Source organism: Pelobates fuscus, chromosome 3 (assembly GCF_036172605.1).
Source record: "Pelobates fuscus isolate aPelFus1 chromosome 3, aPelFus1.pri, whole genome shotgun sequence".
Taxonomy (NCBI): Eukaryota; Metazoa; Chordata; class Amphibia; order Anura; family Pelobatidae; genus Pelobates; species Pelobates fuscus.
Window position 1 is genome coordinate 234,794,387 of NC_086319.1, and position 12,882 is coordinate 234,807,268.

General features: G+C 37.8%; 1 protein-coding gene across 2 annotated transcripts in view; it reads left to right on the top strand.

Moving 5' to 3' along the window:
* The window catches only part of BEND7 (BEN domain containing 7), a 146,177-nt gene extending 142,501 nt beyond the window's left edge, over positions 1 to 3,676 (top strand). Inside the window, exons 8-9 of one of the 2 annotated variants that reach the window (XM_063448215.1) lie at positions 1,244 to 1,296; positions 2,154 to 2,240. In XM_063448215.1, the coding sequence (XP_063304285.1) occupies positions 1,244 to 1,266 (23 nt within the window). In that variant the 3' untranslated portion in view covers positions 1,267 to 1,296; positions 2,154 to 2,240. Of the gene's footprint in view, positions 1 to 1,243; positions 1,297 to 2,153 lie in introns of both variants that reach the window. The other variant, XM_063448214.1, reaches the window with a different exon arrangement.
* Positions 3,677 to 12,882: the final 9,206 nt, after the last annotated feature.

A 12,882-nucleotide genomic window follows, 5' to 3' on the forward strand; every position in this document is an offset into this window, starting at 1 on the left:
GGGACAAATATCATTTACCAACGTCATTATTCATCAAAGTGACAATTGCTGGGAATTTAATTGAATTTCAAATGTAAGGTCTAAATAGCTTTACTGAACACAGAATTGACTTGGAGAATTTGAGACTTGGCCTAAATATTTACATTCATTTTGAATTCTAAGCAATTCTCACTTTGGTGAATAATGCAGTTGCTGTAGGATCCCCATTTAAATGATACTGGGCCCCACCTCAATCTAGTAAGTACCCCTGCTTATCTTATCCTCCACCCTAGAATTGACTAACATTTATCATCATACTTAATTGATTGGTTATAATATTCAATGGAAAGCACCTAACATCTAAAAATGTCTACCTGAAAAATTATATAAGATAATACTTAGAGTGGCTCTGAGATTTTCTGGGGTCTTTGTGCATTTTGCAAAAAAAAACAAAGGTGACCGCTACTTAGTTTAGTGGCCCGCGGGTGCACTTACCTGATGCTGTCAATCTTCAGCTCCTGGTGCTTCAGCCGCCAAGAGACCACATCAGTGCTGTACTCTCCCACATGTGAAAGAGTACATCACTAATGTCTGTGGAGTTTTCTCGTTTCATTATTCATTGCAATCCCTGTGATTTCATAATCCTTCACCCACCCTCCAATTTCATTAGCATTCCTACTTTTCTTCCAAATACTTCCTCTTCCCCCCACCCCCTTGGCTCAAATCATTATTTTTCATAGTCTTTTGATACAGTTATTATTAATGTTGTTTATTATCTTGATAGCACATGTCATCCAATTTAGATCTGTGTTGATAGATGCCAAATAAAAAAATGTGTATTTTCCCAATTTTCCTTTCTCTCACAGCATCAGTGCAGTTAAAAGTATAGAATAATTTAGCTGAAAACCAGCACAATGTACAAGTATATAGCCGCACCTTTTTGCACTTTATTAAGTATTGGATGTGCCAAAAAGGAGCTGCATACAAAATGTTTCAGCTAATAAATGATTACATTTATGTTACACATTAGCCCATGGTCTGCCCAACGATTTATTAGAAATTTCTGAGGAATGGAGGGTGTCCAGGTACCGCAGTTGTGGGTAACCTCTTGCTTTCCAGCTTTTAATGGACCACAACTTCCATGATCCTCTGACAACATAATCTAGCACAGGTTCATGGAGGGTGTAGGCCTTCAACAGCTGACAAGGCAAAGGTTGTCTGTCCCTGTTTTACACCAACACCCTTTTCCTGTCATACTGTTTAGGGCGGAACATTCAGGGGATTTGACATAGAGGACTAGAGGGCAAAAATGTCCAGGTAAGCTTGAATTCACTATTTTATTTGCCTATATTTTTTAACATGTACTGCTTAAAAACAATCAAGGTGATCCTGTCATTCAAGTGCAAAATGAAGCAGTGCACATAATCAGTTATACATTTTTTGAGCAGTTTATCCATAAATTATTTTTTATAATTAAGATATGTTTGTAAATATGTGTAAAGAGCAGGAATGAGATTTAATTATGTCATTATTTTAGCGACATGCATGTTAAAGTTAATCTATTGTATTTCCTCCAAGGTTAGCAGGTTAAAATCTCTACTTTTAATCTAATCATTCTATAAACGCACACCCTACAATGTGCACATAAATTACCAAGTTTACTTATAATACAGATTTAATCTAAAACGAGGCTTTTAGATATAAACCGGCTCCATAACTCCATAAATCATTGCCATTCACTTGCTGTGTTTTGGGGCATTAAAGGTTGATGGGAGTTGCATTCAGCTGATATCTGGAATCTCTTTTGTGGAGTACCTGTTTGATTTTCTAGAAATGATCCTCTTGACTTCCAGACTGCTCTCCTTTGTTAGTAATACTAGCCCACAGTACTTTACATAATCCTTCTAGAGTGGCCCAAAAAGTAAATCCCCAGATGTTATAAAACTAGAGCTTCCATGATGTTTCGTCATCCCAATTCTAAAGGCATCCAAAGCATCATGGAAGTTGTAGTTCTACAACATCTGCTGATCTACCTTTTGGGCACACCTGACTAGAGTGTTAATGTTTAGATATGGCATGATTTACTGTGTTTAGAGAGTAACATTTACGCTGTTGAATTTGTGCAATCTGAATGTAGCAGCTAAATCGTGTAATTCCTACTTCTGGTTCTCTAGGTAAACCACTAGTCATTGCTGATGAAGACTTGTGGCTCCATTCTAAGGCTGGGTTTCAGCTCTAAGGCAGACACCGGACGATCACCCCAATGAGAAGTGTCAAAGTCAGAAATGTTTCACCTTGAAGACTACAATTCCAATCACTTTTCGCAGAGTTTATATTTTTATTATTTACCTGAGGTCTAACTGGAAAAGATAACACACTGTGTAGATGTTGTACTTGTTGCATTCCTACTGCAATTTTCAAATTACCTTGACTAGTAGTTATAGTGTGCATCAGTAACGCTACTGGTGCCAAGAGACTGGCCAAAGGTGGAGATGTATAATGGCAATATTGAAGAAAAGAAAAGCTTCACTCATCTTCATCTTAGCATAAAGTCTTCAGGTATTTGACTTCAGGGAGGAGATTATCTGTGTTATCTGTGGGGGATATTTAGAGCACATTAATTTTGTTGATTTTATGATATTTATTGATGGGGTGAAAATTAACATCAGAGAGGAATATTCTTTCAAAGGTCTGATATTACCTGGTAAATATTGTTTTAAGGAGAAATACTAATTAAACATACATAGTTCATATTATTACTTCATACTCCGCTGCAGCCCCCTTTGTGTTGTAAGCAGCTTGTTGTAATACACAAAGAACATAAAGCAAGAATATAGACCTATTCACTTCACACACTATTAGTCCTTTTTAGTCTACAATGTTGAGCATCTTGATTAGGGTAAGCAGATGTTGTGGACTATATCTCCCCTAAAGCATTGCCAGCACTATGGCTGTGAGAGCATTATGGGAGATATAGTCCACAATACCTGGAGCTATAGTCCACAATACCCCTGATCTACATAAACATACCCCTTAAATATTTAGAAATCCTTTTTCATATAACGTAACCTTTGGATTGCAAAGGAGAAAACAGAATGCAGAGTAACATGTCCCCATTCTAATGTTTGAAATGTAAACTATCTCTGCAGGATAACCTGCTCCCCTATCCACCTTGATGTTCTGCCACACGTTGTATCGTTGTATTACAAAGCCCAGAGCATGTTACTGTAACATTTATAGAAGCAGCAAAAATGTGTTTGCCAAATTGCAATAGAAGCCTCTTCCAGAATGTGATGAGGGGAAGCAGTGGACACAGTTGTTTTTTTATTTTATTTAATCGGGTAGGATTATTTCCCATGTTGTGTTGGGGTGGAAGTTAAATTTTGGATGAAGTGTGGCTGTGTTTAGTTTAACAAAATTCTTAAAACTGTACATAGCCTTCCATACTGAAAATATGGATCCAACAAAATTAAGCTCTGCACCCAAGCTCTCACTACTCTTGGGCAGCAGCAATGGCTAACGTACTCATCAACCCCAATGCATAGAACAAAATTGAAAAACATGATTACATGTGCTCTGTCCCAACTCCCTATGCACATTTAAATAATAGGACATTTTTAGTACCGCTGCAATAGTCATTAGAGCGTAAGCTCACCTGCCTCATCAATGCAAACGTGTTAGGTGAAGCCATTAACCTGGCTGCTTTCAGCTAAAATATATAATCTCAAACGCGAGAGAGAGGATTATTCTTATTAACCCCTAAACATTTATTAACCCTTAATAGGGCACACATGGGGTGGTTGGCAGCATTGTAACATGGCTGTGTAATTCAAAAGCAACTGAGTTTTAAACCACTTGATAGGGAGTCTTAGTTATCTTGGTAATAAAAAATAGTTCTATTTTCAAAAACATTACAGTATTGCTTTATCCTTTTTGTTGTTGATTTTTACGTTTTGTAAGTTTCTTGTTAGTGTTTTTGTTTTTCATAGTTTTTCTTTGTCTCATTAAAAGACACACAATAACTTAATATTGCTAGATATAAATTACTGCAATGAACACCTCTTCGATCTAATACAAAAAAACAACTTTTAATTAATATATGATTTAAAAATAACATAACTGCAGTCTAGATTTAAAGGGACACAATAGTCACCAGAACAACTACAGCTTATTGTATTTGTTCTGGTGAGTACAGTCAGTCCCTTCAGACTCTTTGCAGTAAACACTGTCTTTTTAGAGAAAAGGCAGTGTTTATATTACAGCCTTGGAACACCTCTAGTGGCCACTTATAAAACTGGCACTAGATGTGCTTCTTGGGTCAGTGCTGCACAATGTGCAGCAGTGACGTTCAGCATTTTCACGCACTGCATGAAGATACTGAACTTTCCCCACAGAGATGCATTGATTTAATGCATCACTATTAGTAGATGCTGGTTGGCTAGGGTGGGGTCAAATGCTCCTTGGGAAGCACTGTGATTGGCTGAGATCATCAATTGTGATTATGTCTGCCAAAGAGGTAACCCGAGTTAAGTGGGGCCGACCACGTAAACAGTGGTTTTAGAACTACTAGTGCCAGGGATACACGTTTGTGTTCCTGACACTATACTGCCCTTTTAAGTTTACACAAACATGCTTGTGGCTCCTGTATGAGGTGTGTGCAATGTTCTCAGACTGTCAAGATTTAAAAAAAAAAGTTTTTTCTTCAAAAGCTAATATATAAAGGTACACATAAAAAAATACATGTGAAATACATGATACTCTAAATACATTATTTCGAAAGAATTCTTAAAATGTATAGCAAAACTATTCTTAAAAAGAGGAAAAACACAACTAATGTTCCATTGCTTTCTTCTACCGTTTTAAAAGAGCTCATGTGTCATACGTAGATATTCCTCATTATTTAAATGTGGATGAAATAATTGTAAAACCAAAGTGCAGTATCCTCACCTGGCTGTCTCTAGAGTGGAAGAATTGTGTTGTACGACTGCTGTCTTCTAGAATGAAACATGGTTTAATCTTTTTATTAGAGATTTGTATTTTTGTTTAATTTATGGTTTGTTTCCCTTGGTTTTTGTGATTTTTTTTTTTATTTTTTTTTTTATTTCTGTTTCCGGCCATTGTTTGAGATATATAGACTAAATAATGGTTTGGGCACTCCGGGATAACAGAAAATAGCAGCTTTGTTGGGGCAAAAGCAGCCCCAATAAAGCTGCTATTTTCTGTTATCCTGGAGTGCCTAAACCATTATTTATTCTATATATTTCTGGAAGGGGGGCTTGGCCAGCCCTGGTGTCGGAGCACCACGGTTACTTGGTGACTGCGGTATCCAGTTAATTTTCACTATTTTTGTGATGTACATTTACATAGAAAATGAACAACTTTTCCAGAAACTATGTCAGATCAATTTAATCAGAAACCCATACTCTTTATTGTAAATAATGTTTCCCACGCTGCACGTTCTAGTAGTAGAAGTAGCAGAAAATTGACCTTTCCTAAACAGACCTAATAGCAAGTCTTGAAAGAGACGCTCCAGAGTGGATGAACATACAGTGTTTAACCCCTTAAGGACCAAACTACTGGAATAAAAGGCAATCATGACATGTCACACATGTCATGTGTCCTTAAAGGGTTAAAGGAACACTCTGCTTCCCAAATAAGCAAAAAATAAATAAATCACAGTTTAGTAGGTATACCCTGAATTAATATGTGTATGATTTTTTCACGCGTGTATTCATTGCGAGTATATTTAAAAGAGTTTGGAAAGGCTGCAGATTTTATGCAGCCTTAGCAAGCCCTCCCCTTTTCCCCCTGAAGAGACATCACGGTTCCTGGTTTAGTCTGGGTGTTTGCTTCAGGTATTTGGGTATAAAACAAAGTTCAGATTGCTCCTAAAGTAGACTTTCAGTCTCTTCAATGGAAAATAACCAATCAGAGACTTCTCATTTAGAAGCCTCTTAATTAGTTCACACGTGCATGCACGCATTTCTTTTAAATATTATGTTAGTCCAAAAAACAGGTATCATTGCATACTGCAATACTCTGGTTAGTTTGGCATCCTGTCTACTGGTCTAATACGGCTAATCCAATCTACATTTAAAAAAAACAAAAAAACTTTCTCCTGTATTAAATCTCCAGGTTTTGATTAGGTCTCATATGACACCCACTTCAGTCAGAATGCAAGCATAGGTCTCTCAAATATCTGAGATTAGCTGTGTTACAGAATTTTTCCAGCTCTGCTACTTGGGCCTACAATTTAAAGTTCCCTAGACAGGACATCACGGTTCCTGGTTTAGTCTGGGTGTTTGCTTTAGGTATTTGAGTGGGAAAAAAAGTTCAGATTGCTCCTAAAGTAGTCACTGCAGCACAAAGCTTTATCAGCAGAGTGAATTATGTAAAGGTTTATCTGCCAGACAGACAGGAAAAGATTAATGATGGGTTATACTTTAGCACTTTCCATGCATTTATCATCAATATATAGGATGCACTGTGACTGTTAAATACTTAACGCAAAATGTTTGTAGAAAGAGAAAGCAGAAACCCGTTTAATATGTGAAGTAGTGTATTGATAACATTATGTTTATTTAAATATGCCAATCTTTGAAATCTATATTTTTATATGTATAAACATATGTATGTATGCATATTGGGCTTTTTATGATGATAGATATATGTTGTAGTGAACCACTGTGCATCGTACTGTAAAACGTTCTATTGGTTGTTTTTTTTTAACTGTCTGAAAGATTGTAACGGTCAGTACGCCCTCTTTAAATGCTCCCATAATTGCAATTCCCAAATAGTTTGAAAAAAAAGGAGCCTAGAGTTAAAGGACCACAGCTGTCACCCCGACCCCTTCATCTCAATGAAATGGTCAGAGGGAAGTGGTCCTGTCATTTTAACCCTGCAAAGAAAAATATTGTAGTTTTTTTCTAAAATGCAATGTTTATATAGCAGGGTTAAATCCATCTCTAGTTGCTGTCTTCCTGACTGCCACTAGAGGTGCTTCCACTGCACTGACTAAGTAAAAGTTGGTCATGTCACATGGCAGCTTACAGGTAATTCTTTGATAAACACTGGATGCTCATGCAGATTAAGTCCCCAATGCATTGTCTCTGCGCTGGAAAAAGGTGAGCACGAAGATTTTTTAACTTTATTTTATTTTTATATTTTTACTGCAAACGGGGGCTGGAAATGCCTAGGTTTCTACAGGTTTGCATTTCTAACGCTATAGCGTTCCTTTAAATGATTTTGATCTATATTTTATTGCATTGCATTTGTTTAACCATTTATGTTTTGCACTGCTTAGGATTCTCAATGAATTGTCAGCTTGGACTTTCTAAATGGGCACAACTGTCTTAGGAACAGTGTAGTGTTTCAGCAACTGTCTAAAAATAACCAGGTGTGATCCAGTTATATAGCTTTCATCAGAAGGCTTTATACATTTTGACTTCTTTATGCAAAGGTGGGAGCAAAGGTTTATAAATGAATTCTGGCACAACAGAAAATATACACTTATAAATCTTGCTAGTTCAGTAAAATAAAACTGCATAGCAGGCAGTGAAAATCAACTTAATGTTTATTAAATGTGAATGTTACAGCTGAATTGGAATAATTTAGTATACTCTATAAATCTAGACCACCACGCGGGAGTCTTCCAGACGGTCTTCTTCTGAAGCGCCAGGAGCTGATGTCACTGCTGTACTGCTGCATAGCATTGAGGTCTATGAAAGATCCCGTGAGATCCTTCATTGGGAGAGCCAATTCACTGCAACAGTCATTGGTGACGACTAGGAGATTGACACTTCTTGATACCAGTAACTCCACCCAATGTCAAAAAGTGTCAAGCGAAGGAAAAATACTGAGACAAAGTAGTCCCTCCTTGGTCTCGGTATATGTTTTGACTAGGTTGAAATTTAAGTGAAATTCCAACCCAGTCAATATGAGTAATTTAAGTTTTATCTTTATAAAATACTTTTTGTGTGTGTGTGGGAGGGGTGGTGGGGTTTGGACAGTGTCACTTTAAGTTTGAAAAGAAAGGGGGTGCACAAGAGGTGCTAGAGGAACTGGTCCTAATGACTGGAATCCTGGACAGTGCAACATCTTAAATTTGTGTGTATTTTATGGTCCCTTCATCATATATACTTGTTGGCTTCCAGCATGCCTACTAAGATACATGATATAATTAAAATACACTTATAGCGTTAATGGTGATTTAATGGATAACGACTATTTTTATTGTAAGTTGTGTATCACACTCCTTTTAGCACAGACACATCTGCCACATTAGACTTCTTAATAGACAGAGTGGTTGTCATCTTGTTGTATATAAATGTAGGAAAATTTACTGAATTTAAATGCACAAAAAAAAAAATCTGAGTTTTGCACTTTTTTTCTTTGGAATTTATGCCTGTCCTGGTCAATCTGTAGATTGTACAATTACCGAAAATGATCATTAAAAAGTAAAATCTGAATGAATGACTCTGTAGTTGCTACTAATTGTTTATTTTACTTTTTGTTTTATGTACATGTGATTACTGTTTTAAATAATATTAAATGTTCCTTTAGGATGTTAAATGAATCATTCCATAAATACAGAGATATGTATATGATTGTGTTTATACCATTTTATTAATATGTAAATATATAGATATTTTTAAATTGCTATCTTTGTGGGGGGAGTTTTGTTTTTTAATTTGTACCAAAAAAGGAGTTTTGACAATAGTGTCTAACATTGTGTTGTGTTATGAGTTTCTGGGGTAAAAAATAAATAAAATAAAAATTTCTATAAATTGTGTGATTTTATTTTAGCCTAGAATTAACCTATCGAACTCTGAGTTTCATTAGTGCCCCCAAAAATGTAATATTAGTAAAGGATATACAAGAGTACAAAGTAGCAGAAAAGAAGAAAGGCCTTTTAAAATCTTCAAAATCTTTTGGGACATAGAACCTGGCTGATATAATGCACTGATCCTTGGGAATCGCTATCTACTGTTTATTATTATTATTTTATTTTAGGATAATATATACTACACCTCATGTAGTGGTCATGCTAAATAATCTTAACTCAGTTCGGATTGTGTTCAAGAGAGGAACTGTATATAGGTGGTACCTCGCTCTAGCCAAGTCTCTGACTTCAACATCAATCTCGAAATTTCCCCCCAGACAAAAAGATGCAGGATGGACCAATTTCTCTTTAGAAATGTTAATCACATTGGGGGGCTATTTTCTACTATAGAGAATGAGGGGTGGATGTCTCATACTGTTGCCCTGATAGGTAGTGCCTCTCTACACCATAGACTGACTTTCTATAAAGTGATAATACCGATGACAGGTCTTTTTTTATTACATCTTTTATTTAAAGAAAAATTAGCAGTATAAAGCATCACAACAATCCAAAACATTGTAAGAAACTTAAAACAGCTGCCAGTACCGTGATACAGCACATGTATAGAAATAAGAATCGATGTTCCACATCAGTAGCAGAGGTCATGCCTCAAAAACATAAAACTCCATCACTGCTATATTTTAAGCTATAGACTTGGGTTTAAATAAGTAGACCCCAGTGCCATTATTTATGGCATCATCAGTAGGAGAACTAGATTTGAGAAGACCCATGTGAAATCATTTTTGGGGGAGCCACCCGATCCCAAGAATGGAAAGAAGTGTAGATCCCCATCTGTCGTACAACTCCCACAATGCTTTGCCAGCTGGGGATCATTTGCCCATCCATGCAGGGTTGTATTTAGCACTGAGCAGTGTTTGAATGTAAGCATGTTTTTGTACGGAGTATGTGTGTGTGAATGTATGGGTGTGTTTGTGTGTAGTGTTTTTTGTATGTACTCTTGCCATTTGTAAGAAGGGGTTTACTTGTGTACAGTGGTTGCCTTTGAATGTAGGAGTGTGTCTGTATAAAGTGTTGACATTTGAATGCAGGGGTGTATTGATGTGTAGTGTTGGAGTTTGAATGCTGAGATATATGCACATATACACTTACACGCACACTAATACACATACACACAGTGACACACATCTGAATTTGCAGATACATAGATACAAACACTGACTCACATACAGATACACAAGTACTGACACACATACAGATACACAGACGCACACACTGACACACATGCAGATACACAGTAAAAGGGGAATTGAAGTCACACACAGAACACACATTTCTAAGTAGTGGTGCTACCGTAAAGCCCTAAATATATGCAAAATACAGATTAAGGAACAGCATATTTTCATCTAATCGCACCATATGGCCATATTGTGTTAAACCCACCACTATGTCACAGACCGTATCCCAATAGCGGTATGTCCTCCACCAGGCCCGGACTGGCCATCAGGCAATCCTTTTGTCCGGTGGGCCGCGATGGCCACAGGCCTAGGCCAGTCAGCGAGATCGCATTGGGGGTGACAAAACACACCCTATCTGGCCCCGCCACCTTTTTAGTGGGCAGCTGTGGATAAATGCCTGTCCTCCACTACTTTGAACATGGGAAATTAACACACTAACTTGCAATACTCAGTGCTTAAATGATTCCTCAATTTATGCTTTCCTGTTGTCACCTTCAGGGGCAGCTATAGTGAATGGGTGGGTTGCATAGCCCAATAGGAATCTTGTCCGGATTTCAAATCTACATAGGAAAAAAAGTTACAGTTACAGACACACACACTGATACACATACAGACACACAAATAAGTACACTGACACACATGCAAAATGTACACATTTTAAGCCACCGTCTAGCGTCCTACCCTTTGGTTGCATGAGGGTGGCATCCCTGGGGTCCTGTAGGCTGGCTGAAGCCTCTGAGAGTCAGAAGCTTTCCCACTCCATTGTGGAGATATTTATGGGATGATAATATTAAACAGTTGAGAATTGCCCACTATTTCAATTCTCTTAGATCGTAGAGATTGTTATCATGTAAGTGAAATGTATTCCATACAAATAAAATCACAATTTGTTATAAAAATAGATATAATTTATTGTGACAAATAAAATAATAATAATAATATTTGGCAGCATGCATGATAATAATCAGTGAATATTTAGTATAACATAAGTATGCAATACAATGGCAATACGCAGTACAAAGCTACAGCATCAACTGTCAAGACAAGATTTATGAGAGTACTTCACAGACAGAAAGTAAAACTTCACACAGCCCAGCGAAAAGCCATAAAACCTAGGCTATCAGTTCAACTGAGTAACCCTTTCAATGCTGGCTAGATCCTCCTAGGCATTTAATATCCTATTCTCATGTAATTTTCAATTAAAATAAAATTCAAACCAACTCATTAATCTTTTCCTGGAACCATCCAGTAAGAATAATCTACTAGATTCTATAAGCCGAATTTTAATTTGCCTAAAAAGATATCTTATCTTATTTAGAGCCAATCAATACACCTGGATAAAAACAGCGGTATGCTAACAAGTGATAATATCACACTAATATATAATTATTATTAATTCCACCTGCAGAATGGAATGTTTATAACTATATATTCTTTAGTTAACTAAGATTTCTAAATATTGTAATCTGACGGTGATTTATCCAGTCATATATCATGCTATTATATTTTTTATTAATTTAGATTAAATAAAACCAGCATAATTACCAGTTAAGTAGATATTCTCATCAGATGAGTACGTAGTCCCAGGAACTTGAATGCGTGTATGATTTGTTGTATGGAGGTATGTAAGTAATAGTAAAAAGTAAGTGTCAAGGAGTGTTTATTGAGTTGTGTCCAAGAGAGTTTGAGTGTTAGTCCCAGAGTGAATATCTGTCATGGATCTCTCTGCTTGTCCGAATCTGAAAGCTAAACTCCAACTAACTTCTCTCTTCCCTTTGTCCTAACTTTTAAAGGGAAAGATTCTCTGTACGTCATCAGTTGATAAGGCCAATAGGAAACTGAAGGTGTGGTCAACCTGCAGATTGCAATTTAGGTATTTGGTCCATAGAGGGCAGTCTCGCCTCACTAAACCTTCCTATCCAGGAAAGAGTTAACTATTCCTGATGACGATTTTGACGTCATTTGGCTTATCTAAAATGACTACCATAACTTACATTTTGCTGTCAGTTCAAAGTGTTTGCCTCAGTCTTTGTGGCAACGACTTTGATCGTAATTTCTAGAATTGTCAGTTGTAAACTCAATTTCACCCCTTACTTACAATGGGACCTTGTAAAATTTAGAAAGTAAAATTAATTACTTAATCTTCTCTGTCACTAATGTCTGTGTTTAAAATTATTTCTATTCTATTAACATTTAAACAGAGCATTCCATCCCCCTGCTTCATTGCTTATCACTTGACTTGTTTATATACAGGGCTGGACTGGCCTACCGGGAATTTTCCCGTGGGGCCGCGGCACCTGGGGGCTGCTCTGAGCAAGTATGTGCCACCAGGTGGCCGGTCCGGTGGCACACACTCTGAGGGGGCCAGCCAGCGGCCGCATTCCGCGCTGGAGCCGCCGGACCGGGTGGCAGCCTCGCCGGTCCGGCGGCACTCCTTTCACTAATGCAGACTCGCTGAAGGCTGATGGAGGAGGGAGGAGCATGTCTCTGTAGCATGCTCCCTCGCGGTTCCTGTGCAGGGAATTGTGGGAACTGCGAGGGAGCATGCTACAGAGACATGTTCCTCCATCAGCCTTCAGCGAGTCTGCATTAGTGACAGCCTGACAGGAGTGCTGCTGGACCGGCGAGGCTGCCACCCGGTCCGGCGGCTCCAGTGTGGAGTGCGGCCGGCCCCCTTGAGTCCTTGACTCCTCTCAGGTAAATGGGAGGGGAGGGGGGGGGGAAATAAAACAGAGGGGCACTGGGAAAGGATGGGGGAAGGAGAGAGAGACACAGAGGGAAAAAAGGGGCAATAGAAAGACGGTGGAGGGATGAAAAAGAGACAGA